This window comes from Pelodiscus sinensis, chromosome 4, assembly GCF_049634645.1.
Source record: "Pelodiscus sinensis isolate JC-2024 chromosome 4, ASM4963464v1, whole genome shotgun sequence".
Taxonomy (NCBI): Eukaryota; Metazoa; Chordata; order Testudines; family Trionychidae; genus Pelodiscus; species Pelodiscus sinensis.
In genome coordinates this window covers 95,803,705-95,831,323 of record NC_134714.1, presented here as the reverse complement: position 1 = coordinate 95,831,323, position 27,619 = coordinate 95,803,705, and the positions used below count along the sequence as shown (strand labels likewise).

Genomic DNA, 27,619 nt, shown 5'->3' with positions numbered 1-27,619 from the left:
AAAAAGTATGCAACACGTTGTATTCAAAGTATCATGAGCCAGAAGCGCCCAACTACTACATAGCTCAACTGATGTGTATTGAGAGTGCTATTCATATAGAAAATAATTTGCTCTTTGTGACTAATTCATTGAGTACATCAACTTTAGATGGCACCTTTAGACTAATTTTGGACTTGCAAACTTTTTGTAAATGACAAATTTTAAACAACGACTTATCTGTCATTATTCCTTGTATTTTTAATGCATGTGAAATTCAAGGTTGTAGAACTTGATTTTAAAAGGTTTTGCTTTTCTGTTATGATAAGAGTAACAAAAGTGGGGTTTTGGACTATTCTAAAAACAAAATTTAAAGTGACAACCATACATCAGCAAAATAAGGGCATAGTAACAGTGTGAGGACAACTTTTCATATGGTTAGAGAGATACATGGACATTTTAGTGGACATACTGCAATTTTGGGATTTTAAAAAAATCTGACAGTATTGATCAAACAAAAGGTGACTGTGAAGTTTATTTTTAAAAACCCTTTAGCTTCAAACGGTCTGAGTGAAATAAACTGGAAATTTAATCTTTGTGGTGCGAGGGTTTCTCTATCTTGTGATTCTGTATCTACAGTATAATGTTGGCAGTGGATAAAAAGTGTCTAGGAGTCTTTTCTATGTGCTTGCTCCATCAAGATTTCAAATGAAATACAGGTAAAAAGTTCATCCACATTGCAATACAGCTGTGGCAGCAAAGCCAGCTATGATACTTCTTAGAAGCACCATCAAAACAACAATTTACAAGTGCACAATTTGATTTATATCCACACTACAGCCGGATATACCATTACAATGGTGTTTTCTCAGAGTCCATTCTTGGCAGCTATTACATAGTGCCTCAGAGAGCTGCCATCATCTAAAATAGAGGTTCTTTTATAGAGAGCTGCCATCATCTAAAATAGAGGTTCTTTTATAGAATTCTCACCACTCTTCCTACAATTATTGGATTTCTGATGCAAATCCCAGAATCCACTGCCTCAGGGTTCAACTGGCTATTTTCCAGCATGGGCACCTGCCATCAGTTTAGGTTGAATCCTCAAGCTTCTGGCATTTGTGGTTTGACAACGTGAAGGCAGATGAGGGCACTAATGAAAATAGCATTTGGAGTGTTCTGAGATGGTTACAATAAATTCTCGACAGAGGAAATGAAGAGGTTTGTGTCTAGTAACACCAACAAGTGAATTGAAGAAGGGCAGATTAGAGTGGGGCTGTACATCCACTGCTGAAACACTGTCTGACGGTCTGGACAGATTTGGTGTTCAACGTACCTAAAAAAACCAAGCCCACTTGACTGTCAGTGGGTGGAGCTAAATCATCCATATTCGTCACTGCTGATACAAGTGCACTGTTGAGATTATAGTCTAAGACAGAACTCTAACACAGGAATGGCACTTCGGAAAACATGTTTTGGACTGTAGACTTCCCCATGATAGATAGCTGTTTGGAAGGATAGATATTAAGGAACCATTCCCATTAACATTGTATATAGTGGAGGAGACTAGGCTCGAATGCAACAATGGCTCCATGGGCCAACATCTTCTCAGTCATCACATGGTCATGTTTCAAACTGTTGTGTTCATTTCTTGTATTTACATTTCTTCACTCTAGATGGTTTTCTTCTTACCTTCTTTCTGCAGCTTCCCACTTTCAATCACCAAAGCGATATTGTGTCTCAAATTATGATTTTGGTCTGCTTCCTCTCTTTCTGGTTCATCAGGCTTCAACCAGTTTTCCCTTGAAGCAGTCTCCAGTCCTTGTGATGTGCTATACTAACAAACTCATTAGGCACAGGAGTGTGGCTTTCATTTTAAGCAAAAGAACAGCAGTGGTGGGAGTCATTCAGAATGAATGTTACCAGGATCTGGAGACCATAAGCCACTTTCCATAGGTGAAATGAGAGCCATTGCTTTCTTACCTTGTACTATGACCATTGCGTGTGTTTTTCTTCCTCCCTCTCTCCCCCCTCTATACGTATACACTATATATATATATATATATATATATATATATATATATATATACACACACACACACACACACACACACACACACACACACACACACACACTTTTCTTTAACATGCTGTTCGTTCCAGTTCATGACACCAGTGTGGCCTGGTACTTTTCATAGCAGATACTGAAGGCCTCGGGACAATGGTAAATCAACCTTTAAGAATCACAGTTGGACAGCTCTGACATCAGCTCTAGTAATACAATATAGACAACAACGAAGAGCTTATTTTACAGGCAGATCTTATTTTACAGGCTGTCACTACTCAAGCAAGCAGGCAACTGTCACCTCATGTTCTAGGGTTCACTGCGGGCTCTGCAGTATATAGCAATAAAGTATAGAGCCCTTAGCACAAGTAACCATGTAACCAATGAGATTTTCAGTAGTTACATGGTTACCCTAATGCACAACTTTTAACATCCCTAGTAACCAAACAAACATTTTCAGATTTATGAAGCTGGAGATCTCTGAGCATTCCCCACATGATCAAACAGCATATAATCTTTAAGCTTTAAAAAGGAGAGGAATAAAACCAAGTTGATAAACAAAGTGCCTAGTATGGGGGTGAGCAATAAGTGGGCCACAGGCCAGATGTGGTTCCCCAGGATTAGCCCCTAGTGGGCCACTGGTACTTTGTGTATCCACAGGTACAGCCACTTGCAAATTCCATTGACTGTGGATCACCATTCCCAGCCAATGGGAGCTACAGGAAGTGGTACCCCAATCCACGCTAGAGACGTGACAGTAACTGGCAAGCCCCACCCTTAATGGGTGAGGCTTACTAGTTAAGATTAACTGGCGGGGGCTGGAGCAGCTCATCACTTGCTGCAGGCAAGAGAATACTCCAGCCCTGCAGGGGGCCCGCAGTGGACAGGGGCTGCTCCGATCAGGATAGAGCAACTCCTGCCTACAGGGTTTCAGGATGGAGCGGCTCCTAAGCCCATCCCCCTTTAACCAGTTAAAACAATAGCTTTACCCAGTTAGCCAATTAAAACAGGATTTTACATCCCTAGCCCACACTGCTTCTCACAGCTCTCACTGGCTGGGAAAGGCAATCTGCAGTCAACGGGAGATGCAAGCGGCTGTACCTTCAGATGAACAGGTAAATAAAGTGCCGGCAGCTCATCAGGGACTAATCCTGGTAAAGCATGTCCAGACCACAGGCTGCTTATTGCCCATGCCTGTACTAGAATGAAAAATTGGTATTTGTCCAGAGCACAATAAACGTACCTGTTTGTCACAGTGATACCTGTGCTAACAGCTCTCACTATCTAGGAGTTAGGCACTCCTATCTAAAGCAACCATTTACAAATTCATCGGAAAACCGGGTACTTTAGTCTAATACTAGTCACATAAATTATGTGTATAGTAATTAAGACAATTTTTACCTTATATAAATTTTTGAACTTAAATGAAACTTTACTATGGAAGTAGTAAGTTGAAAGACTAACTACATTTGACCAAGTTAAAAAGTGACAGTCATTTATAGTTATATTTGATTATGAAAAATTACAAGACTTCTTGTAAAGTTGATTGCATAAAGATAGTGTAAGAGTGCTTTAATGTGGTGATGCTCCAGAAAGTTTACCAGGAGCTAGAATGTCAAAAGATTTTTACAATCCATTTCATAGTAATTATTCAATTAATCAAAAATCCAATGGTAAAAGAAAAGTATAGCCAACTTTTTTTTAAATTAAGCAGATTAAACTGAAGTTTAATGTTTCATCAGTACCAGCAGATGTCAGCATAACCCATGAAGTTAACAGAAGAAATGTATATCCAACCAGAAATCTGATCTATAGCTGCAAACCTTCTGAGTTTCACATTATTTTCTAGAAATGAAAATATCTAAACGGTAAAATGTCATGATTATAAGATGTACAATTACCAAGAAAATCCTTCAAAAGACAATAGTTACATGCAAAATTTATGTAAAATGAAGCAAAATTTGAGCAAAATTTATGTAAAATAGTCCAAATATATGCAAGTTGGACAAAATAAGTCCGAATCCACAGTAAGACTGTACAAAATGTTCTCCTATTCAAAAAAGCTATGTTCACAGGACAATTGCTAGGTTCTACTTGTTAAGAATTTATTAGCATTTCTACTAAAATTTAATTTTCAGAAGTTTTGTAACACTCAGATGTGAAATCTTAATTCTGACTGAAGCTAGAAATATAAAATTTACGCTTTGGTTTGAAATTATTGAAACTCAACTGGTTTGCACAGCAATTTAGCTATTTTAGTCTAAGCAAAGGAAAGACATTTGGACTATTTTCAGTGGCATGTGTAATGTAAACCTTTATCTAAAAAAGGATTAAAGTATGCAGTTCAGTCTACTGTGCATTAGCCATGTTGAACTTTTATTTACTGCAGAATTTAAAAGTCTAAATGATTTAAACCCCAAGACTTTACAGTAAGCAGTATATTAAATTATGTCAATGCAGTGACAACTGTAAACAATATGAAAAAATGTCTCTGGGTAAAACTAGATATTTAATCTGGCAGATGGTTATAGAAATATATCACTAAGTAATTTCATATTCTAGGATCACCATTGTACCTGAAGAGAGAAACAAAGTCTATAAGATGGTAATAGCAAACGTTATGGAAATAGTTACTGTGCAGCACAACAGTCCAGATGCACACACATGTACATGGCCATAAACGTAAGATGTATGCCAGATTGCGCTTTTGCTCGCCCAGTTCAGTTTAGGAAGTGGGCTGCAAAGATAGCTCTTGCCCACTGTTTATCCAGTTCCTCAGTTTAAGTGAGTAGCCCTAAGCTTGTTCTACATTGTGTCAGCTACCCATAATTTCCAAGGGTACGGTCAGCAACTGGCCATACCCACTATCCTAACTGATGACAAGAAGTTAGAGGTTATAAGAGCACTGTATGATTGTAAACAACTATTTAGGGAGAATCTGCAAATGACTGTTTAAAGTGGAAGCAGAGTAGCCATAGCAGGGAAGATGATCTAGCCTTCTGAACAGCTATCCAAACATTTCACAGAAAATGTGATGTAATACTAAGGTATCTTCAAAACAAAGGCATCTGCCCCTCATCCCAATGAAAACAACCAAATAAACAGAAGACAGACCACAGACAGGTTACCTGGGAAAGATCTGCTTAAACAATCTGCTGCAGACTCCAGAGTCCATAACTGTGGCTCGTGTCATTAGGAATCACTGAGTTTTATTACAAAACTGAATCAACACAGTGTATGCCAAGATTAATTTAGGAAAGGTTTTTTATTTTAAATAACAACCCAGTTATTAAGCTCCAAAACTATGGGTTTGTAACACCTTTGGTGTTAAAAACCAGAATTTTCTCCATCTTGAAATACTCGTTCTTTTACAATGGTGCATCTAGAAGAAACTATGAACTGCCATGTGAGAAAGCACCCATTAATACTGTCCAAGTAATTATGACAAAGCTTATTTCTAAAAGTACATCTATAGCTAACTAGTGCAATGAACATGTTGATTTAGCCCCTATATTGTTATATATTTAAATGAAGTATGTTATAACAGTCCCAAAATTAGGGATGTGAAATTTTGATTAATCAGCTAGTCAACTAGTTGATACAGGGAAGGTGGGGCACTTGCGATCCCGGCTGTGCCTCAGACTTTTAAATGTAGTAAGAGCTGCCCATGGGACAAGTGTGTTCCGACTGTGGTGCTTCAGGCTTTGAAATGAAGCAGCAGCACAGCAGTAGGAACCTGGCGCAAATGGAGACTGCTTCAGTCCCCACTCACACTGTTTCCCCATTGTGCCTCTGCTTCCCCTGCCTGCCCTGTGGAGATGGAGATGGAGATGGGGCTGAGACAAACTGGCTTTTAAGCCAGCTCCCTCCAGCACTGGCTCTTCTCTCTGCCCCCTTTGCTGCCTCTGACAGGGAGAGGGAGAGTGACTAGTCACTACTCGACTATCCGATAAGCTTATGCTTATCAGGTAATTGACTAGTTGCTTACATCCCTATCCCAAGTCTCATTTTAGAAAATGAAGTATTTACTTTTACTACACACACCTGCTAATACTTGCCATTATTGCCACTGCATACATTTTAAATTGAAATAGATGTATATATTTAAGAGGACAGTAAAAACAAATAGGAAAACCAAATTTTCAAGGGGAAAAGTGAGAAAGGAGAGATGCAAGGAGAAAGAGCCCCCTCTACACAGCAGGACATATTCAGCAATTAATCCCAAACTTCTTTCAGCAATTAACCAGCTATTCAGTTTCAAACTCCTACTGAACAATCAATCATTGCATTGATCCAGCCTTTTCACTGGTTTGTATGGATGAGTACAAGGTGGAATGAAGTGTGACAATACACAATTACTATAAATAAGAACCTTTCTAAAACCATATCAAACAGTGAATTTGTAAGTCTCAATAGACTGTTCATGTGCGTTGATAGGTTCCACAGATTTTCATTGACCAAATTCAATATTGGTACCCAACACAAAAACAGTTAACCCACATGTTTATTACGAATAATTTCTCCTCCTTCTATCTCAATTTGTTCATATAACCACTTGCGGTCACAGCGACATTCAGCTCCACATTTGTTGGATCCACACTTGGGACAAGCATAGAAGCATCCCAGGCAATCTTCATCCAGACAGTCACAGAGGTCCATGCCACTATAAAGCAGCAGTCCCTGGCTATCGTAGACTTTACTCTTTGCTGGGATTACTTGCCTGAATAATAAAAAGCAGCTGTTACTTCCAAAATTCATAACAGAATACCTTCCAGCTATCTTGATTACCAACAGTTAGCAATGGATGAAGAGAGGAATTAAATTTGATCAGCAGTTCTCATGCAGAACGTTTGTCACTAAGCATACATATACTCCACTGCTTATTGACAACCATGTATATTAAAATCTGAACTCTGAAAACAAGAGCATAATTTTTATAATGGTCTTGTATGAAGATTGGTAACAAGAAGGTTCTAAATCTCTTTCTTACCGTAATTCCATATTTAGCCACTTGCAACTCAATTTACTAGTACAATAATATAATCTTTTGCAAAAGGTATAGCTGCATTTCAGAGAATATACACAATAAAAGAACATAAGAATGGCCATCAGACCAAAGATCCATCTAGCCCAGTAGCCTGTCTGCCGACAGTGGCCAACACCACGTGCCCCAGAGAGGGTGGACCAAAGACAATGATCAAGCGATTTGTCTCCTGCCATCCTTCTCCAGCTTCTGACAGACAGAGGCCAGGGATACCATTTCTATCCCCTGGCTAATAGCCTTTTATGGACCTAACCTCCATGAAATTATCTAGCTTCTCTTTAAATTCTGTTATAGTCCTAGCCTTCACAGCCTCCTCTGGCAAGGAGTTCCACAGGTTGACTACACGCTGTGTGAAGAAGAACTTTCTTTTATTAGTTTTAAACCCGCTACCCATTAACTTCATTAGGTGTCCTCTAGTTCTTCTATTATGGGAACTAATAAATAACTTTTCTTTATTCGCCCTCTCCACACCACTCATGATTTTATATACCTCTATCATATCCCTCCTCTTTTCTAAACTGAAAAGTCCCAGTCGTTTTAACCTCTCTTCATATGGGACCCATTCCAAACCCCTAATCATTTTAGTTGCCGTTTTCTGGACCCTTTCCAAGGCCAAAATATCTTTTTTGAGGTGAGAAGACCACATCTGTACACAGTATTCCAGATGTGGGCGTACCATAGTTTTATACAGGGGCAGTAAGATATTCTGGGTCTTATTTTCTATCCCTTTCTTAATAATTCCTAGCATCCTATTTGCCTTTTTGACCGCCGCTGCACATTGTGTGGAAGTTTTCAGAGAACTATCAACAATAACTCCAAGATCTCTTTCCTGATTTGTCACAGCCAAATTAGCCCCCATCATACTGTACATATAATTGGAGTTATTTTTCCCAATGTGCATTACTTAACACTTATCCACATTAAATTTCATGTGCCATTTTGTTGCCCAATCACTTAGTTTGGCGAGATATAGTACTTTTGGCAACAGTAGAAATATTCCTTTTACACCTCACTTAGATTACTTCCTAGTTAATTCTAGGAAATCCAAAAAGTGTAAATAAAAAGCCGTGTGAGTGTGTGTGTGTGTGTGTGTGTGATTGAAAAATCACAAAATAAAAACTGAAGTTACAGGGTGTTGACCAAATTGATGGGTAATCCTCTAACATGGCAGATTTACATACATATATTATATTACTAGACATTACTAGACATTTTTCTAAAGTTCCCTTTAGTGTTAAGTATCTTGATTTGGGTTTTATACTTTAGAAGTGTGACAAATTATAATGAATTTAGTATTTATACATAAAACATACTGAATTTGTTTGAAATAGTTGCTTTGTCTAATTTGAGAGCTTTGCCATGATTTAGTTGTGTAATCATTAATACTTTGTGCTAACATCCCTAACCAACATTTCAAATATGTATTAACATAGTAAAACGGCCCACCTGTCAGAATTAACCGATGTGCTTTTTGTTTGTAGCCTTCTCTTTTCTCTTTTACTGCTTTCTGGAGCTAATTCAGTCTGTCGTCCTGGATTAGCAAACTGCAAGGACTTCAAAGCTTTAGCTGTTCGCCCCTGAACCAAGATAGAAATTTTAATTTTAAATATTAATACCAAGCCAAATCCACAGATGAGTTGACAATCAAGCTGGGATGTTGTGAAGCCTCAGGTAAATTGTTAAGCACAAAGCTGGGCCCAAGTGCTGCATCTATCAGGAAAGGACCATGTGAATCTTTAAAGAAAACCATTACATGAAGCAACTGTACCATCCCGAGTGAATAAACAGTAATATAAGCCTTACTTTGATAACTATAATGGGTTCTTATTTTCTAGTCCTCACTCTGACCTCTATCCTTTCCTAATAAGGGTTTGATGTGTTATAATATAGTTTTGGGAAATGCCGTAAAGCTAGATGGGCAGTTGTGTCAATTTCAAAGCAAAACTTGCCAACCCTTCTGAAACAATCTTTCCTCTCATAGCATCAAACTTAGTTTTTAAAAATCAAGCTAACATTTACAATACATTTAGCACATTGGTTTTATTTCCATTAAGTCCTTTGTTTTTTATTTATTCTCCTATAACTTCTGAATATGTAAGAGGAAAAAAACCTTTTCAGTTTCATTTCCTCACATCACTAGATCAAGACAATTCTCTCCAAATATTAACATGTATAGGAAAATGGCTTGTAATTTTAAATGTAAATAGCATACACATCAGCTGATTAACAGAATTAAAAAAAAAAAAAAAAAAAAACTTTTCCCATGATGCCACTAAACTTCTGATGAAATGTTTTCTAATGAAAAGAAACCTGACATGTTCTGGATAGTACCTCAGTCAAAATAGTGACAAGTCAAAATACAAAAATTCCTAACCCAATTATATTGGATAGTTGAGGACATACAGTAAAACTAATAAGAATAAACATTGTGCCACATGTCTGTAACAATGTATGTACACAGAGATGATTCAGCCTTTCTAAAAATGAGCTTGTCTTGTTTGCCTTCAAGACAAGTAATACCATAAGTAATGTTATAAGTTTGGCATATTTGTGCTACCAGACTTAGAACAGTGGCCTTGTAGGACTGAAACCACATGTACTCAGTCTACCATAAACTCTTGCAGCCAATTTTTTGTGATGAGAATTATTTCCATGCTGTGTGCAATACTTAAGAAGTATGCAATTTATATAATCCATATTTGGTTTGATTAGTCAATATTTTGACAAAAGACTGCATTTTCAGTTTAATTTTTTTTTGTATATTTTAGTCCCAGAGTAGGACTGGGACTAAACATTTAGCCAACATTTTCTAAATGTCTATAGTAGACAGGCAGTGTACACTAATGTTTCTAAGTTAACCATGTTTAAACGCCGGGGAAGAGTGTGGACTTTAACTGGATCAGTTTAACACATCAAAGTACACCCAGTCTACATTCAATTTTACTAATGTGCTTACTAGTAGCCTAAGAAAAGACCTTTAAACATTTACAGGGGAACAGAAAAATCATTTTTTTGTAAAATGTCAGGACATGAACTATTAAATGACTGTCCTATAAGAAAATAGATTTTAAAAGTTAGTATAAAAAACACACAAGATATTGACTCTCTCCCTTTAAAACACATCCATTTAATTGGCAAGTTTTCCCAAAAGGTTTATAAATATCTCTTGTACATTTTTTTTAAACACTTTCACATTTTAAGGAAGAAAAAAAAAAGATAAGAGCTTTCTTTATGTAGGACTCCAGTCAAGCCCCACCCCATTAGCGTGTGGAGTTTAGAGGAGTGAAAAAAAATTGACCCATATACATACGTCTGAATCAAGTTTCCTTCTTTGGCGATCTTCAGTGTCAACATCCACACTTCCATTGATTATCTGTGTACACTTTGGACAAAGCTTCCAACCAGGTACAAACTGTCTTCCAAACTTGGCACTTAGAAAAGCTGCATCATCTAAGTCGATTGAACGTAAGTTTTTCTTTGATACTTTCCTGTGTATGTTAAATGGGTCACAACATGATTTTTGCAGATCTTCAAATCTGTCAATATAAATTTTTGCATGATGGAAGCAGATGGTATTATTCTCAGAAAGAGTCATTCCAGTTCTAAGCTGAAGTAGTAGCAGATCTGATGAAGATAGATCTTGCTTAGTCTTGAAGCCAGCATGACGGGTATAGTATATCTTATGACACTCATTGGCAGCTTGGAGCTGAATTCCAACTGAACATGGATCCATCTTACTTGATCAGTTTCACTGTTATTTTATTTCACTGTTACTTTGCCTAGAATCAATTCTTTGTAGTCTTTAGAAGTTTCTATGAGGATCACCCTGGAGAGATCATTAAAATCAATCAGATTTGTGCTGCAAAACTTTATCTCTGAGCTTGAGAAACTAAGTTCAAGTATTAAAAAAATTCTAAAATTAAGTTTTTTTTAAATATTAGTATACTATTTCTTTTTGTTATACTTGATAAGGTTAAGGATAGGTTGGATTTTATTAAAAAATAAAGTCATACTATATAATTATGTTCTTTTCAGAAGAGGGGCTTTCATTCAAATCCATGGTAAAACGTTGACCTACTTTAAATATCTAAACTTAACTATGGAGAAGTATAAATTCCCAGAGTACTACTTTAGATACCCTGTGGTTTAGTATAATACACATATCATAGCTAGGCGTAAGCTCAATTTTAGCCCTTTAAAATGTTTAAAAAAAAATCTGATAAAAGCTTTGAGATTTTCTAGTGCAAATCAATGGTGCAAGTTGCACGTCTACACAGCAGGGCTAAAGCCGAAATAAGCTATGCAACTTGAGCGACATCAATTGCGTAGCTTAAGTTGAAATAGCTTATTTCGGCTTTTGGTGCTGTCTATACAGCAGGAAGTCGGAGACTCCTTGTAAAATGAGGATTACAGGAGTCGGAGTAAGACGTCCTCCAGCTCAACTGCTTGTAGTGTAGATGTGGACTGTGTCAGTGTTTCTTAACCAATGGTACGAGTACCCTTAGAGATACTCGAGAGAAGGCTGGGGGGTACGTCAACACATCTGAAAATTGGAGAAAACGGAATTTGTGTTTTAAGTTTTACAGAGCCTTATTATTTTTGTACTTTTTACATCGAAAAATTTCATCGCCCGTCCAGCTACGATTAAATTGTTTAAACAAATGTGTTGCAATGATAGAAAAAAAAATGTGTGTGTCTGAAAACTGTAGGTACTGGGGGTACTTATAATTTTTTTGAAGGGGTATTTTATTTAAAAAGGTTGAGAAACACTGGACAATATTATTTCGGAATAATGTTAGTTATTCCGAAACAACACTGCTGTAGACGTACCTGTAGTGAGATAATCTGCTTTTCAAAATTCCACACCCACCCACAAGCAATTTTGAACTAAGAACACAAGCTTAATTTGGAGTTATAAATTCACTCATATGATCTTTTTGTATAAAGGTTTAGGCAAATATATAAATTAGAAAACATTAACAAGAAGTGTACCTATTTTGCTAAATATGAACAAAGTACTACCAATCTTTATTGATAGGTATAGCAAAAGCCAGCTGTACACTGGAAAAAAGTATTCTGCACTATTTGAGTTATCGCTTCCAACAAAATAAAAGCACGATACTCAGCACACAAAAATTCTAATACTCTAGCAACATACATTAATATTTAAATAGAAACTGTTTCAGGACTTAACCAATACACTGAAGATGTTAGCATCATTTAAGTGTCTAAAGCAGAGAAAGGTTTCTTGACGAGACAATGACTAAATGTGTCTTTTAAAAACAGACTGAAAATCAATTGCATGCAGCACTTTGCAGCAGAAATCCCCTTGATTGTAATGCTTCAGAGTTTTCCTAAACTTAATATCAATGTTACTTGTTGAAAGTGTATACACACACACAATTTAAATACGCAGTTAAAATACAATTATGAATAAATGAGGAACATATCAAAGTGTTACCATTTATTCTTTGCAGACACAATTGACAGGTGTCTTGCATGTGATAGTTATTTCTAAAAGTAAAATAATCCAAAACCAAATGATTCGCTAAGGCACTATTTTCAGTGAGCATCAAAACACCTGAGTACACAATTCTATAGCAGTTTGAAAATAGAAGTAAATATACAACAGAATAATCATTTTTAATATAGTAATTATTTCTAAAAATCTTTGTGCCTTATCATAGGCTTTGCAATTAAGATGTGCTCTGTTAAACTTCTGAGTTAAAAAAAATCTTGAAACATATCAGGAATCTCAGCAATACTGTTCAGTGCCATTGCAAGTTAAAAACAAACTTGACACTACTGACAAAATATATGAGGCTTTCATGTTAAGAGCAGCAAGTATGTTTTTGTTAGCTATTTTTGAAATGCACTGACTGCCTGATTTCAGACTACAGCCCTCAATCCTATATTTTAAGGAACGTATTTACAATCAAACATAGATTATCTAGATTCCACTCAATTAAAATTCTTGGTCATCTGAAAAGTCAACAGTGAGATCTGATTGAAACTCTTGCCATGAAAAACTCTTAAGGTCTGCATAACAGAAAGTAACTTCATACACTTCAGTTTCTACAATCACCTAAAATGTGGAAGCCAATGGGGACTTAAGAGCTAAGAAAATTTTTATTTCAAATTCTTATGGACGTCACTAGAATTTGTAAGCTCTTATAATCTGTATGTTCATTTGGAAATGTGTATATATCTGAACTAGAGCCATGACACCAGAGAATTAATTTTTACATATTTCAGAAAGTCTTTAAGGTGGCACATTAAACACTAAAATTCATTTGGGCTTAAGCTTTCATGGGCTGGAGTCCACTTCAACTTTTACAGAATGCTCTTGTTCTCCACTATAAATAAATTCCATACATTCAGTAAGTCTTTCCGATATTTTGGATCAAAGTGTTTCATACATAGAAAAAAGACACATCATTTCAACATAACTCCCATTTCTCTATGTATTAGCTTACACTTGTCTTCGGCCTTAGTGGCATCGGAAGATTTTCTGTATTTTTTCTATTATTATTTCTTCATTCATTTTTATAAGGAACATTGTCAAACCAAAATGCAGTCAATTAAAATTTGATCCAGAACCCCTGTCAAATTTTGTGGCTTTACCACCAACTTTCTATTTATTTTCATATATTTTTCTACCCTCCATTGCTTTTTTAAGAGAGCCACAGAAACTGGCCAAAATGACTGATTGGTTTGTTTACCTGCCAATTCTTCATTTATAGTCAGTTTTATGGTTTTGCTTAATATAAACAAACTAGATATTTTCCTCTCTAATATTTTTGAATTATAAGAATTTCAATTTTTACTTTGAGCAATAGAAAGCTATTTCTTCCCCTTTGACAATGTGCCTTTAAAGCTTTAAGTCTTATAGCTGGTATATAAATTTTTGACTTTTTGTTTTCAGAACTTACCATCTGAGAATATAACAAGTCAGATTTATCAGGGTTTGCTTTGGAGCATACCAGTGTTCCCTCTAAGCTGCTGGGCAACAATCAGCCCAGCCCAGTCAGAGAGACTCCTGGCTCTTTGCTAAGCAGGCTGATTAATCACCTGTGAAGCTGTACTGCCCCACAGCTTAGAGGGAGCACTGGAACTGAAATGATTATTTTAAGTATATTAAGATTTCCAACATTTTTCAAGCTTTATTTTGCTAGTGATTTCACTTATCCAAAATAATTGCTAGATAAGTACTTATATTTTAATCTTATGCTTCAAAAATTACATTTTAGAGTATAATCCATACAGGACCATACAAATAATTACATTCAATATAAAACATTTCTTTCAACAGCCTTTACCAAAAATGTGTTTTGGGTAAAATTATAATAGACAAGGAATGATTCTGGCAATGGTGTAAGCTGTATACTTATAGTCTGGGTCTGAGTATGTGCAAGAGAGAAAAAACGTTTGTTTTATCCTTCACTACATGTATATTTCTGAATGATTCCTTTCTCTCCTAGATAAAAGGTGAAACAAGCTCCCAGTTTTGCAGATACATTCAAAAGTTGAAAAATTGAAAGACGAATTTAAAATAAGATTAGTAAAAGTACTTGTTATTTGCCTGCATCTATTTTCCTTAAAAACAAAACTGCCAGACAGTTTTTCAATTGCTATTTTTGGGCACCTGCACTAATTAGACACCTGCACTAATGTAAAATTGCAGTACCTGAAGTTCCACCTGTGATCTGCTTTGAGAAAGCACCATTTCTATGGGACACCACTGTGCATTCAACAATAAAACAAAGTTTATAGGTCAGTAAGTTTATAATTTTCCTTTGATTTACATGTGCATGCTTGGCAGACACTAAAAGGATGTTAAATATCAAATAGTCGAATTTCCATCAATTACTCGATAAGGCACTTCCACATTCCTATTTGAAATGTACAAGAGCCCCAGCTGGGGCTCCAGTACATTTCAAAGAAGGAATGCAGAACTCCACATGCAGCCCAGGGCCAGCGGGAAGTCTCGCTGACTCCAGGCTGCACACGAGTGCCAGCTTTGAAATGTACATCAGTCCCCAGCGGAGGCTCTTGTGCTTTTCAAAGTGGAAGTGCCCTCATGGAGCCTGGCATCAGCGGGGGAATCAGAGTCCCCCACTGACCCTGGGCTCCATGCTGCACTGCTGCTTTGAAATGCCACGTGGAGCCCGGGTAAGCTGGGGACTCCCCAGCAGACCACCAGCTCTGCACTGGAACCCCAGCTGACCCCGGGCTCCACACAAATGTCATAGTAGTGTTTCAAATTAGTGCTGCATGGAGCTGACCCTAGACTCCATGTAGCGCTGCCCCTTTGAAATGCCATGGCAGTGTTTCAAACGGGCAGCACTGCACAGCTCAGCCTGGGATCAACTGTGCGGTGCTGCTGCTTTGAAGTACCCTGTTTCTCTCCCCCCCCCTTTGCTGCCTCACACAGCAAGGAGGTGGGGGGAAGGAAGGGGAGGACAGCCAACTAGTCCTTAACATCCTTAGTATACACATAGAAACCAATGGATTTCAAAATTGGAAAAGGTAGAAGTATATTCAATTGTTTTAAACCTAAAACATGCAAAATGAAACCGTTCAAAATTTCACACAGCAAAACCAGATTTTAAAAAAAGATCTTGTATTCACAGCTCCAGGATTTCCGAATCGGAATTTACTGCTTGAACAGATCAAACAAACAAGTCAAAATGATTTGGGATGCAGATGCTCAAGGCACAATAAAGCACTTATGTAAGCCAAGCCAAGAATACTTGAAGGAGCAGTGCTGTGGGAAAGCAGGGAAGCACTGCTGAAAATTGAAGCAAAGGTGGTAGGAAATTAAATACAACTAGACAATAAGACTGTGTTATGAGGAAAAAATGGAAGAACAAACCAGAAGCTGCAACTTTGGGTCTCCCCATTCCCAAATTGGTGCTTTTCATTGCTCATCTATATCCAAACAGTAGCACTAGCTTTAGCCCCCCATTTTTTAAAAATATGTTGGATGTTTTTTATGTGCTTTAGTTTTGAGACAGCATCAGCCACTACTTCTGGCAAGCTTGGAAACAATGGAAATGTGGAAAGCTCCAGCCTATCTTGCTAGATATATCTCAGTACGATACTAGCCAAGTGGAATTATCTTGCACTTGGCTCTTATTTAATAGCCTGAGCAGGAGGTAGGGGGAAATGAGCGGGGTCAGAGTAAACGGGATACAGAGACAACGCGCGGCGCACAGCAAGCTTTATTAGAGACACGCGCACGCAAGCAGCGCTGGGGACAGAGATGTACAGTCACGGGCGGCGAGTCCACACCACAAGGCGGAGAGACCCAAGTTAAACGCGTGGCGGAGAAGGCGAGAGGCCGCTTGGCGCAGCCTGCAGCAGAAGGCAGCGGGGCCGGGGCTAAGCTAACAGCTCTCCGCAGCGCTACGGAGCTCAGGGCGACGAAGGAAGCGGCTGCCCGCCCCTCGCCCCGCCGCAGACCCGGCTACACGCAGGCCGCGAGACAGGGCCGGCCCGGCCCAGCATCGCCTCTGCCCCTCCCCCACCACACACACACACACTTCCGGCCCCTGCGCCCCCTTCAGAGGCCGCCCCGTACCTTGCCGTAGGTTTTCTTCCGCCCTTGTGCCGCCACGGAACCCGGCTCCCGAGGGCCCCCCACCAGAACCGCGGTGCTAGGGGCCGCCATGAACCCTGGCCGCGCACCACAGAGGAGCAGCGAGCGAGGACGCCGGGGCGGCTAGAGCGTCGCACCGCACCACTACCAGAGAGAGAGAGGGTAGGCGCCGCTCACGTGACCGCGAGGCGCAGCCGCGCCTGCGGGTTGCAGCTCGCGACGCTTCCCTTAGCGCCCGGCGGCGGCTCTCGCGCGTGTAGCTCGTCATGGGCCCTGAGAGCAAGTTGCGGGGGGGGGGGGAGCGAGGGGGCGTCTCGTGCCACTCCGCGGGACTCAGGAACCCCGAGTCAGCTGCCGCCCTCCCACCAGTGCTCTGACCCCGGGCGGGAACCTTTTCCGACGGGGGGGCACTGACCTAGGGAAAGAGCAGGCGGGGGCTGCACACGAGCGAGAGGCAACAAAATAAAACACCCCTCGTGATGCGGCCTCCGCACACGCAAGAGCCCATGGAGTGATCCTGTCCCCTGGTGGGGCAGCAGGGGAGCTGGAGCGCCAGCAGGGGCTCCCCAGTGCAGGGGGGGCGGGGCTGAGCCTTGGGGGCTGGATCCAGGCAAGCGGGGAGCTCCTCATTAGAGCTGTTCTATAGCCTGACATGTTTTGGGTTCCAAATCTGAACTCCAAAGTGTATACAAAGTGTACCCCAAACGGTGTGTCAGTGAATACACTGTAAAAAGTCATTTTGAAAGGAAGCAAAACATTCCATTCCAAATAAGGTCACTCCTGCATGTTTCTGAATGGATCATCTCCATGGGACAAAATAATAACACGATACTGTGTGTGTAATTTGCTACTCTCCTTTCTTCCTTTGGTCAGGATCCTGAAATCTACCATCTCATGATCACTGCTTCCCAGGTTGTCACCCACCTCTACTTCCCCTACTAGTTCCTCCCTGTTTGTGAGCAGTAGGTCAAGATGCACATGGCCCCTGGTCGGTTCCTTCAGCATTTGTACCAAGAAGTTATCCCCAATATTCTCCAAAAACTTCCAGGATTGTCTGTGTACTGCTGTATTGGTTTCCCAACAGATTTCAGGGTGATTAAAGTCACCCATGAGAACAAGGGCCTGTGATCTGGAAGCTTCACTCAGTTGTCCAAAGAAAGCTTCGTCTACCTCATCCACCTGATCTGGCAGTCTATAGCAGATACCAACCACAACATCACCCCTGTTGCTTCCACTCTAAATTTAACCCATAAACTCTCAACAGTCTTTTCTCCCTCTAAATACTGGAGCTCCGGGCAATCATAGTGCTCTCTTACATACAATGCAACTCCTCTTCCTTTTCTCCCCCTCCTGTTCTTCCTGAACAGTTTATACCCTTCCATGACAGTGCTCCAGTCATGCCAGTCATCCCACCAAGTCTCCATTATTCCAATCAAATCATAGTCCTTTAACTGGACCACGGGTTCTAATTCTTCCTGTTTGTTTCCCAGGCTTCTCGCATTGGTGTACAAACACCATAGATAACTAGTTGATTGCCCTACCTTCTCCATCCGAATCAGGGGTCCTCCTTTGTTGCTCATTCCTCCTTGTGATTCTTCCTGGTGTCTGACTTCCTCACTTACGTCAGGGCTTTGGTGAACATCCCCCAATTAACCTAGTTGAAAGCCCTCCTCACTAGGTTTGCAAACCTGCCCGTGAAGATGCTCTTTCCTCTCTTGGGCTATGTCTACACTGACGGGTTATTGTGCAACAATGGCTGTTCTTCTGCAGAGCATCAACACTGCCCACCCACTCTTGCAGAAGAAGATTTACAGTAAAGCGTGGTAAGAGAGGGCTTCTTGTGCAAGAGCTACGCTCTTTTCTAACAGGTGTAAGCTCTCATCCACAAGAGTGCAGTGTGGATGCGTGGCAGGGGTTTCTTGCACAAGAAAGCCCAATGGCTAAAATGGCTATCAGAGGTTTCTTGCACAAGAGAGTGTCCACACTGCCATGGATACTCTTGAGCAAAAGCATATCTTGCATATAGCAGTCTGGATGTGTTCTTGCGCAAGAGTTCTTGCACAAGAACCCTTGCGGAAGATGTTCTTGCGTAAGAAGCCACCAGTGTAGACATAGCCTTGGTTAGGTGGATACCATCTCTTCCTAACAATCCTTGTGCCTGGAACAGAGTCCCATGGTCGAATAAACCAAAGTCCTCTCTCCAACACCACCTGTACAACCACGCCTTTACTTCCTCAATTCGACGATCCCTACCCAGACCTTTTCCTTCAACCTGAAGGATGGATGAGAACACCACTTGCACTTCAAATTCCTTGATCCTTCTCCCCTAATGAAATTTTGGCAACATTGATTCATTCTAGTTCCCAATGAGATTTTTTTTACAGTGAAAAACTATTCCACTGGTACATTTTTGACTTACTGTGCAGTGAAGTCATTCCAGTTACACTTTTTTCATATTTACAATTTTGAAAAGTTCTATTTGCCAAGTTTTCCTTTTTTCATTCAATCATTCTGATTGTGGGATGATTGGTTCATGGCACACTATAAAGTATTATGAAATACTTTAGGGAACCAAAGCAATGTGTTCATTTATACATGGTCATGAAATAAACCTTACAACATTGTTATGCCACAACTTTGTCCTATGTGGATACAAAGATGTAGTGGAGACCATTCAAATCTTTTACGTAATTGTTGCTGTTTTATTGGAGACTGTAGATTTCAATTGGAGTAGTCTGTCAACAGTGGTTGTTCAAGATAGATTTAGGGTCAAGCTCAGCTTTTGTTTTTGGAAGATGCAACAAGGTAAACAGCTAAGGTGCTGACACCACCAAACGGTTTAAATTACAGTCAAATGGTATTCACTGGGATTGCTCTAAAGCAGGGCTACTCAACTTTGGAAGCCTCAGGGACCACAATGATACTCACAGCACATGCCAAGAGTCTCAACTTAAGTTTAGTTGCATATACATGCAAATATACATACAAATATATATGCAAATAGCTTCTTTCACACTGATGGGCATGAATACAAAGATTAAGGCAAGACTACACAACATGCAGGTCCCATTGAAGTCAGTTCTGCTGATATTAATAAAATGCAATATTTACCCAATTTCCACGCAAATGACAGCACTTTTAATGAGCAATGACAGTCCAGGAATTTTAACTACTAAAATGCATATCAACTGAAGACCATTATATTGACTCACAGTTGTGGAACATGTTCCCAGTGAAGGCCATGTTCAAAGGATCCCACCTGCGGGCCACCTGGTGAGTAGCCCTAGTCTAGAGTATGAGTCTTCCAGTGACATTTTAAATTCCATCTTCATGTTTGTGGTGGTAGATTGTATTAAAAAGAAACAACAAAAATGGACTAACCATGCATTTTTAATCAGGAAGCTTATAGTACGAATGTTTTAGTTTAAACTCTTGAATGAAACTAATTTGAAAAGAGTTTATTTCTCACTATGGTTACTACTGTATTCTTATCTGTGCCATGTCAAATGAAGATAGGCCAGTATGGGGTTCTCAGGCCTATGAGTGGGAACAAATCACATATGAGACTCAAAGCAAAATACTGCAATTCTTACTTGTGACTAGCTGAGACAACATGATTAACAATAATGCAAAAAATAAAATAACCTGGCCAATTGTTAATGCTGTGTGCAGCTTTTGACTTTATTTTGTTCCCATTGATTTCAGTGGGCATTTTGCCTAAATAATTACCAAATACAAATTATAAAAATACTTCAGTATGAAGAGACACACTTAAGTTCACAGGGGTCACCCTGTCTGGAATAGCTCATGACTGAATGCCAATCTTAGGGCATTTGTTGCTTTTTACGTTTAACTGTCACATCATCGATGGACAGTCGGTGACATCCCTTTCTACTAATCACCAATAAACACTCCACGTATGAGTCTTTGCTCGGGTTAACACCCACTTAGTACATTTATAACCAAAAAGAATATAACATACGTATCTGGGACCCATTGTCCCCTTTGAACCACCCCTGGTAATGAGGCCCACCTGATCGGGGGCCGCTGTCCCTGCTCTCCCTAAACTCAAGTCCATCCTACCAAGTCTCTGGTTTGCATTGGGAGGCCCTCTCCAGTGAACAATTACTCAGGATTTTGTTCCTGGAATGAGCGTAACTCACCCACGTGGACCAGCATTGGACGGTAGGGGGACCCAGGCCCTTCCTCACTCTGGATCCTGGCCCAAGGCCCTAAGAGCAGGGGAGCCAATTCTCTGCTCAGTTGGTAGGGCTGCCGCTCGCAACTCACCAACCCGCGGGGTCGTTTGAATGGAGTCCAGATTACCCTTGCCTTAGGCTGCTTCCTACCACCCACAAAGTCCTCACTGTCCTGTCTACTCGTCGATGATGAAGCCTTCGGTCCCCGGTGTCTCTCCCAGGTGTCTTGTGGCTGGCACAAAGCCCATGAACAGCTGCCACTGTCCCTTGGACCCCCCTTGGTGCTCCAGGGTTAGGCCAAACCATCCAGCTGGCCCTGCTCTGCCTGGCACAGCCTCTCCACCTGGTCCCCTCCCTAAGATGCTGGCCAGTGCCATATAAGCGTCCCTGCCAGGCGGATCCACTCCCTTCAACCTGCGTCGGCTCTCCAACGCCTGTGTGGCTAGCAGCACGGGTGCACGCACCACAGCGATGCAGGATCAGGGCCTTCTCTCTCCAGAATGCTGCCCCTCCCCTCTCCACAGTGCGGGTGTTAAGTGCCGCCTGGCCATGAGGCATGAACGCCCCGTCACGTTAACCTTAGGGCAGGCTTTCTAAAAATAAGGTAGACGTTGCAAACTGGTGATGTGTTCTATAATTAAGTTGCACAAACCCAGTGACAAATTTGAGCTCCTTGATTATACCAGTCTTAACATGGAGTCACAGACAGTTTCCTTATACTCCCCTGTTTATCTTGCTACCCAGACAAACTGGATTTTGTGATAACATAAAATGGTCACACCAAAAATCATATCACATCTGGTTGCTCCCAGTCCCAAGTGACCAGTCACTTAGCAGTTAGTACTCAAGATCTTACACGAAAGACAACATTGATAGCCAAATCAATAGTAATCTAGTATGTTTTATTAGCTAAAAAAAGGAAATGAATTAGAGAGATTAAAGCAGGTAATATATATATATATATATATATATATATATCCACAGGTGGATCACAGTTTGTAATTCCAAATGGTGGCAGTGATAGAATGAGCTACTAGTTCCCACGGGGTACAGCTATATGGCAGCGTTATTTTGGAATAACTGATGTTATTCCGAAATAACAAAGAGCATGTCTACACTGCAATCCATTATTCTGAAATATTGGCGAGCTGGAAGTCTTCTTACTCTGACCCCAGTAATCCTCCGAAAGCCGAAATAAGCTGTTTTAACTTAAGCTACTCAATTGCCGTAGCTCAAATTCCCTAGCTTAATTCGCCTTTTGCCCTGCTGTGTAGACGTGCCCACATGTCTTTTCAGGATATTCAGATTCTCTATAGGGATTTCTGTTTTGCACTTGCTGCCCTTCCCTGTAAGAGTTCAACCAGTTCAGAGATGCAGAATGTTTCTTTGAATCCATATTTGTAGCTTCTTTTCACAGAAAATAAGCTGTCAGTGTCACCACCCAGATGGGCTTTTCCTTTGATGAAGGAGAGTAAGGAATGCATTTTGAGTCATCATACACAGTGGCAACTTACTTTGAAATTAGCACTTTTTCCCCCTGAAGTTCTTCATTTGCATGCCACAAGGCTTCTTTCTTGCTTGATGGGTTATTTAGTTATAGGAGTATACACAATATACATGTTTGCTGCTATGTTATAACAGCATACAGATAAGTGAAAACAATGCAAGTAACATCCTGTTAATCTTCATGAAGGTTAGACATCAACTATATGTATATATTGAACAATCATTTTGATCTATATTAATACACAACAGGGGTGTTGTCACAGGCCCACCCTCCCCCCAGTTCCAGCTCTGCTCCTGCCCCAGTACTTGCCCTGCTCTGTCTGTCTTGCTGGTTCTCCAGCTGGGATCTGGGATTGAGACTGGCCCTGCTCTACCCGCCAGGCACTCCTGACAGCTGGGGTTAAGGCATAGGGCTTGCCCAGCTGCACCCTCCTGGTACTCCTGCCAGGGAGCAGGGTCAGATTGCACCAGCCACGTGACTGCCCCCTCCAAGTGACTCCTCTCTGTGCCATCCTTACTCATATTGCTCTATGCTAGTCACAGTGACTGGTCAGAACCTCAAGGAAGGTTACTATTTTAACCAAGTGTTTCTCCAGGTTGAGACTGTATGCCAAAAACATTTGCACAATCATTTGAATTAATTTTTTCCATATCATTAAGGAAGACGAGAGTCTGATCTACTTTGTTGTAACTCAGATTAGACACTGGCCCACTTTAAGTCCTGGCCCTTTTCTGGCAGACATCTCTGGCTTCCTCTCCACAACACAAGCCCTTTTCAGCATTGAGGGTTCCCATGTCAATCTTCTTGTTGGCCACTGTGACAGTCTGGGTCACAGAGATTCCCTTGAGGCTGCCTCTGGATGGACCGAAGCCCCCCACTCCACTCTATCTTGCTGAGTTAGAGGCTTTGGCCTCCACTTGCAAAAGCATAGCCAAGGTGGTGGTTGTGACACTGTGCCCCCATACTGTCAGAATTGGAAAAGGTCTCAGCGCCCCCCCAGAAAATGTTTCAGGCCAGCTTTATCATTTGAAATTTGTGTCCAATACAAGAGAAAAAATCCATTGTGTTTTTCATGAAACCATTTCCTTCCCATCTTCTGACCAGCTGTAGTGGGTGGATTGATCAAACAGGGATGCCCCTTGACAGTAGGTTGCGGCAGAAACACGAGGAAAGGTACCTGATGGTATAACCAATGTTTCGTTAATTTGCATTTATACTGGTAGGAATGAAAGGAGGATCAAATCCTATATAAAAATGCATCAGGAACCAGCTCTGATTACTTGACTTCTTTGATTTAAATCTTAATTTAAAGCTTAACCTCAGATACAAGGCTCTGAATACTGAGGAGAAGAGGGTTTGGAACATGGATCTGAATTCTGAAGTTTGGCCTCATCATCACTACCTTGAAATAATCCCAATAACATTTCCAGTCTCACTTTGCTCTATACAGAGATAAAGGAGTTACTTACTGCCATGTAGAACATTACCAGCTGGTCTCTGGGCCATAAGGCAGCTATAATTCAGGCTTGCAACCCAAACCATGTCAGATCTGTCTGGTGTGAACCTGTTCCATAGCTGAGTAGAATACACTGTTGCTAAAGCTGGAATGTAAATATATAAACTAAGAATCAGTATGCAAACAAGGACTCTGTAAGTGTGGTCCAGCTTATGCTTATGAAAGATGGCCCTTGGCGGTGACTTACTAGCAGAATCCAGACATCCTTTGACAAGTTCTACCCAAATTCCTGCACACGAATGAGATGATTAGATAAAATAAGCTACTTTTGTTACTCAAAGATAAGAATGTGGTAACTGTTCCTCTAGGCTTCTCCAATGTCCCTGATTTTAGTGATTGTCTTTCCAAACTGTAAACATGATAAGTACATTAAGATACTATGCACTTTGTCCAATGTTTATTATCAAGCCATTTCATATGATTTTTTTAAAATGAAAATATTATAAGCAGATAAAGTTTGTGGATGATCCCAAGCTAGGAGAGGTTGCATATGCTTTGGAGGATAGGATTAAAATTCAAAATGGTCTTGACAAACTGGAGAAATGATTTGAAGTAAATAGAATGAAATTTGATAAGGACAAATGTGACTCACAAACGCGGATTAAAAATGAATGCACAGTGTAAGACTGCATAAGAAAACAAACATCACTCGTGAATACATTAGCAGGAATATTGTGGTCCCGGCCAGACCACAGCTGTTGCCAGACCAGAGAGTCCTGGATTCAGGAGGGTCAACTTGTATTTTAAATTAGTATTTATTTTTTGAAAAAAATGGTCCCTTATATTCCAGAGCAGCAGGAAATGTATATTTTAAAAATTTTATATTTAAAATAATTGCAGTCCACATTTACAAAAAAAGCAACACCTCCACTCCAAAATTCCTGCATACAGGCCTGGATGTGGTGCACCATGCCTGTCATCTTCTCATTACTCTGTGTGTTGATTTCCCACAGCACCAACTATATTCTAACGTTGTTGGTCATATTCAGTTACATCTTTATCAGTTTTTCTCTTGTCTTTAGATTACTCATGAATCACAAATTACATGTTTAATTAATCTACTGATACTTTAGGGTTTTGTTTTTTACTTTGTGCTTCTTTAAGGTTATGTCTAGATTACACGCTTCTTTCGAAAGAAGCTTTTTCAAAAGACTCTTTCAAAAAAGATTGTCTAGACAGCCACAACTTTTTTGAAAAAGTGATCCACTTTTTTGAAAGAGAGCACCCAGACAATCTGGATGCTTTCTTTTGAAAAAGCCCTGTTTGCGGTCAAGAACACCTTTTTTTGAAGGCGTTCTTTAAAAAAAGGCGTTCTTCCTCGGAAAATGAGGTTTACCACTGTAGAAAAAACCACCGCGTTCTTTCAATTTAATTTCGAAAGAATGCGACGGCAGTCTAGATGCAGGTGAAGTTTTTTTGAAAAAAGGCCACGTTTTTCAAAAAAACTCTGTAGTCTAGGCATAACCTAAATGTTTTATAGGTTAATTAATTTCATTCCATAATGTATTTATTTAATTTAAATATATAATTCAAAATAACAAATTGTACATCTTCCATTTAGACTTACAATTTGTTTAATACTGGTGCTGTAACAGGAAAAAAAGTTTTGTATAGTGGGTTTTCTAATGTGTTTTCAATAGGATAAAAAGGAGTGTCATAAACGTCAGCCATCTAGTTCTAGGGGAGCCATTGACTGTTCTGCCCTGGGGCCTGTAATTGCTAGGTTAAAGTGAAACTTAATTATGGCCTACATAAGTATCTACATGGGAAACAAACATTTAGGAATGGCTCTTCAGGCTAGCAGAAAAAAGGTGTGACACAATCCGATGGCTTGAAGTTGAAGCTAGACAAATTCAGACAAATTTTTAACAGAGTAATCTCCACTGGAACAACTGACTAAGGGTCATGGTGGATTTTCTATCACTGTACACTTTTAAATCAAGACTGGATGTTTTATTCTTAAAGATCTGCTCTAGGAATTATTTTGGGGAAGTTCTATGGTCTGTGTTATATCAGAGGTCAGATTACATGATCCCAAAGGTCCTATTTGGTATTCGAATCTATCCATCAATAGTTTTATGATCGTGGCTAGCATCCCTTCAGGACTAGATAGCCCACTGGGTCTGACCTAGTATAGAAATTCTTATGTCCTTAATTTTGAGAATTGTATTTTGTTTGAAACACTTCCTTTTTTTTCTAGCCAGAACTATATTGCAGTTTTGTTCTCATAATCTGAATGATCAAACTGTTAAAATACAAATAGTCAACACCCCATCAAAATATACACAGTAAACATCTTTAAATCAAACTAATAAGTTTTCTACTAGCATTATTCTTACATTGTGTATCTGTGAATTTAGATTATTAGTGATGGCAATATTTTTCCATGAGTTTGTGTGTATGGTTAAATTAATGTTTAGCAACATTTATCCATAAAAATCTGATCTTCCCAAGCCTACCAGTGGGAAGATGCTAAACAACGCTAGCCTATTTCTGTGCACTATGGACCAAATTCTGTCCTCACATAGACACATGGAGCTTCCATTGCCCTCAGTGCAATATAGCATGTGTAACTGAGGGTACGTCTATACAGTGGTGGAAAGGGTTTCCCACAGCTGCAGTAAATCCATTCCCTTGAGCAGTAGCTAGGTTGACATTTCTAGTGACCTAACAGTGTATTCTCCAATGCTTAGGTTATTTTAATTGCATTTTGAACACTTCCGATTAAGTCAGCCTAGTTTACATGTAGACCAGTCCTGAAAATGGCCACATTTGACTATTCAGTTTTCACACACAAAAAAATCTCTGTATCGTACTTTCTATACCAGAAGATCCAATGAGAAAGACTAGCTATTGAGCCACACTGAGTTCTTCTTCAGGCCTGTGTGGCTCAAACACCTATCTGCTTCACCAACAGAAGTTAGTCCAATAAAAGATATCATCTCACCCACCTTGTGTCTTTAATATCTTGGGACTGACACAGCTACTACACTATCCATAAGATCAGTGTCTATCCAACGTGCAATTTTTTTATGTATACCCATTGTGATCCTGGCAGAGCAGGTGTCCACCCATGCTTGTGTGTCAGGGAAGGAAGCCTGGGATACTTGGGTGGGCAGGCAATGACAGGAAGGGGTGGGTGTAAGGTCAAGGGGTGGGTCCCTGGAAAAATGGCGGGGGGGAGTCTGGACACAGGGGTTTGCCCTGCTTCACATGCCCCGTGCTCCTGTTGGGGATCAGAATCAGAGCAGGGGGCTTTCCCCGCTCAGGCATTCCAGCTGGGTAGTGGGGTTAGGGGTGTAGCCTTGGGGAGAAGTATAATAGAATTTATGTGGGTAAGGCTCGCCAATCTGATGAGAAGATTATAGGTTTTCATCCTCCTTATCCCAGGCCACATACGTTGAAAGCTATAACACTATTTCTGGAGGTGGACCTGGGGGCTCACAACAGCAGCCATGCTCATGATGAGGATAGTACCTAATTAAAACAATTTTTTATTACGACAGGCATTAAGATGGCAAACAAAACAAAATATACAGCACTGATTACACAGATTGATTCAATCACCTCTGAGGGTAACATTAACAAAATTTGGTTACAGGTGACCCCCGACTTGCAACACGATTGGTTCCTGGGGAAGTGTCGCAAGTCGGGGGTGTCGTAACTCGAACCCTCATTAACAAAAGGCGCCGTGAGCCATCGTAACTGCAGCCC

At 40.1% G+C, this 27,619-nt stretch overlaps 1 protein-coding gene across 1 annotated transcript; it reads right to left on the bottom strand.

Moving 5' to 3' along the window:
- Positions 1–3,584: 3,584 nt before the first annotated feature.
- Positions 3,585–16,824, bottom strand: ARL14EP (ARF like GTPase 14 effector protein). The gene is made up of 4 exons (XM_075927781.1): positions 16,666–16,824; positions 10,393–10,908; positions 8,529–8,659; positions 3,585–6,758 (listed from the first exon to the last, which is right to left on the bottom strand). Exons 2-4 carry the CDS (start codon positions 10,813–10,815, stop codon positions 6,530–6,532), a joined length of 783 nt encoding a protein of 260 aa, XP_075783896.1. The 5' UTR covers positions 10,816–10,908; positions 16,666–16,824; the 3' UTR covers positions 3,585–6,529.
- Positions 16,825–27,619: the final 10,795 nt, after the last annotated feature.